Here is a 6,853-nt window from a genome sequence, read left to right on the forward strand (position 1 = left end):
AATGAAAAAGTGGATATAAAAATAGTAAATAGCACTTGAAAGTCATTAAAACATGGTGCAGAATTTTGAAAACCAACTATCAATAAGTTAATTTCAAACGAAATTTTCCTTGCTAATTTTTATTTCAAATAAAAATTAAGAAAGTAATCATTTTCCATTTTCTTCTAGTAAGAGAAACTTTTCTTACTTAAGGATGTCTGTGCGAGAGATACGGAGTCTCCTTATTGCTTCAAATGTTCCTGTTGGAACCTCTGGAACCTGCCTAGTGATAAAGTTGCTTAAGGGTGACTTTGAGGTATTCTTCTTTCCATTCAGCACAAATTCTTTAGAAACTCTCTGCATTTTTGATCCTTCACAAAAGTTACTCCCTAGAAACTTCTGAACTGGATTCGAATCCAAAAACCATCCTTTAAACATCGTCTTTCTACTCAAGTTTTTCTTGATGTCTATATGGTCCAAAGTTTTAGTCTCCAGTCTTGAACTTTGTCCATCACAAATTGTGAGTCTATTGCCAGCTCGGCATTGGTTATCCTCATCTTCTGAAGGCTTTAGATTTCTGTCATTGCCATGGATAAGAGTATCATCCTCTGAATTGTGATGTATTTTCTCACTTCTGAAGTTGAGCAAAGAAGTATTGTCATACAAATGACCTCTTTTAAAGGATGTATAAGGGCATGCAATAGCCCAATGATTAAGCTGAAAACATCGGATACACAAGCAAGGAGATTCTTCTGCCCCAACATATGAACTAATATTTCTCATAAGATCCTCAATCTCAGATTCAATCATCTCTGAGCAATCTTGTAAGTTGTGACCTCTAATGCCACAAAACAGGCATGTTGTGGTTGCACAAGTTGCATTATCGGCTACTTCTGATGTTATGATGTGTCTGAGAGCATACAATCTCCTGGCAAAAACTGAAGCCATATCCCCTGAATTTTTGAATCTTTGAGAAGGAAGAATAGGATTCAATTTAGATTTCAACTTATGATCAGTATGTCTTGTGGCTGTTTTTAAATCTAAGGATAGAGCTGTATTTACTGCTGATTTCTGAAAATTTCTACTTAAAATATCCATTTGGTCTTTGGCAGAATGCTCCATGACATCTTCATAGTTTTGGTCTTTGGTAAATATACAATCCTGAGGATTAGAAAGAACCCTTGTCCTCTCAGACAAATCCCCAATAGGCATATATGAAATTTTCTCGCATGAAGGTGAACTTGACACAGGGTTTGAAACTTTGGTAGAAAACCGAGTTATCCATGAACTCCCAAGGAATCTGTTTCTGTTGGAGACAGAAGCTGAAGACTTGTCTGGACCCATCAAACTAAGCTGACAAGCTTCTTCCCCTTCACATGGAGGGTCATAATCTTTATGGGAAGAGGAAGTTGAAGAGCTTATTCCACACTTCACACTACCATGTGCAATTTTGCATGAGGTATTAGTCTTAGCAGCACCTATCTTATCCTTCGCCTGTGGAACAACAGCATGCATACAAGAATTATCTGCTATATTTGAAGTGCCCTCTCTGCCTCTAGATGTTTCCAAGTTAAAATTTTGACCCGAAATAATAATTTCTTTACCAAATTTAGCGTCATCTTCACCATAGCCTGAAGTAAATTTATTGTCATTTATCTTTTCTACTTGTTTTTCTTCTTTAGAATTTTCTCTTGAATGATGAGGATCTGAAGTTCTTGTTTCTTGTATCTTTTTGCTTGGGAGACAGAGGGCCTGAAAAGTAGTTTGGAAACCCATATTTCCATACCTGGCACTTTGGTGGTTGTCACATGCCATACAACATTGGTCCTGACCCAAATATTCATGATGAGATCTCACAGTAAGGGCCAAGGAAGGTGGTACATCTGGATCGGTCCGAGATATTCCCTTTATCATGTTTGAAATCCATGTCACAAAAGAGCTATCTTGCCTCATGAAAGATGATGAACTGGGATTTTCATGGATCTGTTTCTTCATTCTTTTACCCCCAACTAAGAATTTCTGTTTAAAACTCCATGATCGCTTTCTTACTGAAGACAAACCTGCACCGTTACAACTTTCAACACTCTCATAGCTGTCCTCCTCCTTTGAATTTCCTTCTTTAACTACTCCAATAGACAAAGCCTTTATTTTATCTTTTCTTTGATAAAGACATGTTGCACTATTATTTGGAGAAGTTTGACTCGAAGAACTCTGCTCCTTTAGAAGTGTCCCCTCATTCTGCTGAGTGTAATGTTTAACTTCTTCAGTAGGTTGTGATGATAAAGCTACATCAACCTCTGCACGTGAACTTTCACCCTTCATGGGTTGTAAGACATCTGTTAGATCACGTATCTCCAAACTGACATTTGTAGACCCAGCCTCGTTCATGTTATCTTTGTTGTCCTCATCATTAGCTGAAGAAACACCCTTATGCTTCCAATAAGAGGTTATCAAATTTGGGATGGAAGTATTGGGAGATTTACATTGTTCCATTGGGGAAAATTCAGAGGCTAAAGCAACTGCGATGTCTGCTGTACCACTATTCACATTACCAACTTGTCTATTTGTGCTGAAAGGGTCAGTGCTTGCTCCATTGTTGATGTATCCACATGCTGGTTCTGCTTGAGATAAATCAGGCTTATACTCATTCTCCTTAGATAAAACATCAGCAATCCCCTCATTTTCTGGACCTGTGAGAAACCATGCTGTCCTATGAGATACCATTAGACATCAAAACATGAAAAGAATGCAATCAAGCACTTACCCGGCATACAAACATTGCTGGGTAAACTTGAAATAGTATTTTCTTTAGTCTTGAAAGTGTCAGTTTGAATGCTGGGTGTCACTTTTTGGTCTGAATAATCAACCAACTTCTGATTAGTATTGAGGACTGGTTCTTCTTTTATTTTGTTAAAAACTCCCATTCCACCTGATCCTGAAAAAGAAATCACTAGGATTAGATTCAACCAGTTGGGCCATCAAGACACTGAAATAAAGATTTCAATGAATCTGGAAGGTTAAAATTTGTAAATGAAATCTATTCAATGTCCACAATTTCATTGCAATGATGATTTGTGAGTTCCTGGAAATAGGTATAATTACCAAGGGTATGCCCATCACTTGCTTTTTCACCGACTGATCCCATGTTCATAGTGCTTCTAGGTGACTTTTCCAAAATAACCCTATCATCTGAATTCTCAAAATGGGAAGCCATCTGACATGAGATTGAATTACCTCCTGCCCCAAGTCCACCTCCACCTCCACTATTAATAATTTCCTTGGATGTAGTATTTTGTGGTAGTGAAAGAACCATGTTACTTCCACCACCCCACAAAAGAGAGGGCTTTCTCTCAGCAAATCTACACTCAGCAGATTTAAGACTCAAACCTTTACGTGGGGACCAGACAAGTTCTGAGAGGGGGTTAACAGTGACAAACATCATCTCTGCCCTTGAAGCTGCATTTGCACCTGCACCATAATCACTATTCAACCCTCTCTGAGTGGATTCATTGGAAGAATCCAGAACAAATCCATCTTTCCTTGGTTGTCCATTATTGCTCTCAATGTTCATCTTTGGCAATGTAATTGGTTCAGGAGGAAATCCTGGAAGGCCAATTGACTCCAAGGTAGTACCTTCCATGCCTATACTGTTATAACTTGTGCCTGAAAGCAACATGAAGAACATGTTTTCCATTGTACAAAGAGAGAGAAAAATAATGGAAATGAAAAAAAAAAAAGAAAGTGAACAGGTTTGCCTTAGACTAAAGTATCTCTGACAGCATTAGCTGAATACAGGAATATAGCTCTCATTAACTTATCACACTAAATAGTAGATAAATGAGTAAGTAATGCTGGACAGAACATAATTGAAGCAGAAAGCCAGGATAGCCCACTCTCCTATGCCCATTGACAAGCCCAGTGAATGATCATTTCCTTTTGCCATACAAACAAAGTTCTTTGGATTCTTCAAAGTGTCACTAGGACTAACTAAAATTTTCATAATCACATGCATATGGGAATTGTTCATAAACAAGATAAGCTCTTCCTTGATAATCATCCCCAAGCATTTCACATAAAACCATAAAAATCTATTGTAGACTGACATCATTTACCATTAAGGTCCTGAATCACATCAAGAATCTTCCTCTATATGGACCTAGCCCACAGTATTTACTGCACGAAGTAGACACTCTCAGACTCAAATCTGCATTCTCATGCTTGTCAGCCCAAGATTTTACCATTGCATCAAGCAATGACTCCTTCGAAGAAGTTATATAAGCATTACAAAACTAAAATAGATTCAGAAAGAACTATTGACAATGCAGTAACGTTGATGTACTCCACTTAAACTTAGGACTAACAACGAAAGGTGTCCAAATGACAGAGTGAGATCCATTTTTTCTCTTTCTTATTTTCTTTCTTCAGCCTAAAGAAAACATTATGCAATGGCAATAGTATTTGGGATGTACTTAACAACATGTTTAATATGTAGGTTAGTCCAACATAGCTATTTTTATAGGAAGGTCTAAGATTCCGCTTTTCTATATACATAATTAATGGATTTCTGAGAAATATTTAAGGCCTATTAGAAATTTCACTAAACTCTCATATTCCAGCCATCAGAAATCCATTCATTGAACCTCATAAAGATATCCAATTTAATTTCTTTAAAATATGATTGAACAAATCCACCTCAGGATTCCATGCTAAAACTCAATATTGATCTTGAACACATCTACCTGGCTGACTATTTTAGAACAAAAACTAAGGAAAAAGAAAAAAAAATGTTTACATATACATGCAGAATTCTACCCCATATAGTTGGGATAAAGCTTGGATGATAATGATATACAAACAGAATTCTCTTCAAAGACTGCTATTAACTCAAGTTCTCGTACCAGGGCTACCCGCAAAACCCAATAACTGGGAACAGGATTCAACAAATTAAAAACACAACTCCTCAAACATAATCCTATTAGTATCTCAACTTTTCTTTGAGAATAGAAAAGAAACAACTCACATGGTTTTAGAAATGGAGCCTAACCATTGCAATTAGGATATGCTTGAAACTTCTATGTCAGAATCCTTGAAGTTTGTAAACTAAAAAGAGAAGGGAACAAAAAATGCAGAGCATAAAACCAGAAAAAAAAATTACGCGCAGAGAGAAAGAGAATAATACTTATGAAACTAAAATCCTACCAAAGAGGATGAAAAGAGGAACTCCGTTATCATCCAACGCAACGAAAGAAGTACCACCTGAACTTTGAAAAATCTAGATAGGGAGAGATAGAGGAGGACAGATAGAGACCATGAAGGAGCTATAAGTAAAGCCATTTCCAATTAAGCATACCCATTAAAGAAAAACGAGGATTTTCTTTAATGGGTATGCTACTCATGAAACTACAATCCCGCGAAAGAGAATGAAAAGAGTAATTTCATTATCATCCAACGCAATGAAAGGAGTACCACCTGAAACTTGAAAAAATCTAGAGAGAGATCATGAAGAAGGAATTATAAAATTCAAACTAAGCATACCCATTAAAGAAAAATGAGAATTTTCAAGTACCCAAATGCCTTCTTTTAGTTTTCAATACCATAAAAACTTCATTTTCAAGCAAGCTTATAGCCGGAAATCTTATGTCCTACTGAGAACTTGGGGCTTGATATTTCTTTGTATATATTAAAAGAGAAACCAGAAATTTTTGCTCAGATTTGACTGAGGATTAAAGGTGTTTGTGTTCTATAGATAGATAGATATAAGAGAGAGAGAGAGCGGGAGCTTACTCTAGTTCTGGAGACTGGATTGTGGCATTGCGTCCCATAACGGTATAAACGAGAATTACGACTCCAACTTGAGTCCGGATCCGGAGTATCCACAATACACTACCCCGTGCATCGGAAACATCTTTCCCTACTATGCAGACGATGAGATATTCTCCATATATGATTCCGATAAACATCGGCAGAATTCTCGTGGGCAGGATATCTGGACTCCTCCAATTTATCTTTTCAATTACAATACTTCCTCCAATTTATCTTTTCAAATTACAATACTTCCCTGTTTGGGAGGCTAAGCATCGGCCACGTGGTTACACTGTTACCAGTAAACGGTCGACTAATATACATCCCTTTCACATATATATTAACGTCCTCTTAACTCTTGAGAAATATGTACTCCTCTGGTCCACACCGTTGGATGGTGTGACCAAGATTCATGAATCTCTAAGAAAACTCTTCATGCACATTCATGAATCTCTCAGAAAACTCATCATCCACATGCAAGAGCTGCCCAACAAATTGACATGCAGATAAATAGTAGTTCCTTTTTTCATTTTTTTCTTTGTTACAGATAGGTGTGCACAATTTATGATAATGATGATAGTAAATTATATATTTTTAAATTTTTCTATATTTTTATAATTTATTTATCACAATTATTTTTGTTTAATATGATAAATATATTATAGATGTATCCAAATGTTTTTATATTTTTTTTGTAATTTTTATATTTTTGTTTGTTTTTATTTTATTTTAATTTTTATTAGGACAGGTTTTTTAAACTACCCTTATGGTTTAGCTAATTGATTAAGTGTATCTTTACTATTTGAAAATTGACTAATGTTATCCTTACTATTTTTAACAATTGACTAATACTTCCTTTACCGTTAGCATCCCTTAATATTCCATTAACAAAAAAACAAAAAAGACTATTTTGTCCTTTATTTTTCTTCAAATTTTCAAAATAAAACAGAAAAAAAAAGAAGAAAAAGAGAGAGAGTACATGTCTAGATATTGCCTTTACCTCTCTCTAGTTTTCACAGTATAGAAATCAGCTCTGGTTCCATCACTGCTTTCTTCTTCCCAACTGCAACTG

The 6,853-nt window shown here is 36.0% G+C and overlaps 1 protein-coding gene across 14 annotated transcripts in view; it reads right to left on the reverse strand.

Moving 5' to 3' along the window:
* The window catches only part of LOC104609531 (uncharacterized), a 30,017-nt gene extending 24,039 nt beyond the window's left edge, over positions 1 to 5,978 (reverse strand). For 6 of the 14 annotated variants that reach the window (XR_016083969.1, XR_016083967.1, XR_016083968.1 and 3 more), the window contains exons 1-5: positions 5,270 to 5,755; positions 5,179 to 5,234; positions 3,082 to 3,642; positions 2,744 to 2,914; positions 188 to 2,669 (exon numbers count right to left, since the gene is read on the reverse strand). Coding sequence is in view for 8 of the 14 variants with exons in the window: in XM_088900889.1 (XP_088757015.1) it covers positions 188 to 2,669; positions 2,744 to 2,914; positions 3,082 to 3,642; positions 5,179 to 5,234; positions 5,270 to 5,313 (3,314 nt within the window). In the remaining 6 variants the exon portion in view is untranslated. The other 8 variants (XR_016083970.1, XM_088900890.1, XM_088900893.1 and 5 more) reach the window with 8 other exon arrangements.
* Positions 5,979 to 6,853: the final 875 nt, after the last annotated feature.

This window comes from Nelumbo nucifera, chromosome 3, assembly GCF_055504915.1.
Source record: "Nelumbo nucifera cultivar China Antique chromosome 3, China Antique-T2T, whole genome shotgun sequence".
In the NCBI taxonomy this organism is placed as follows: domain Eukaryota; kingdom Viridiplantae; phylum Streptophyta; class Magnoliopsida; order Proteales; family Nelumbonaceae; genus Nelumbo; species Nelumbo nucifera.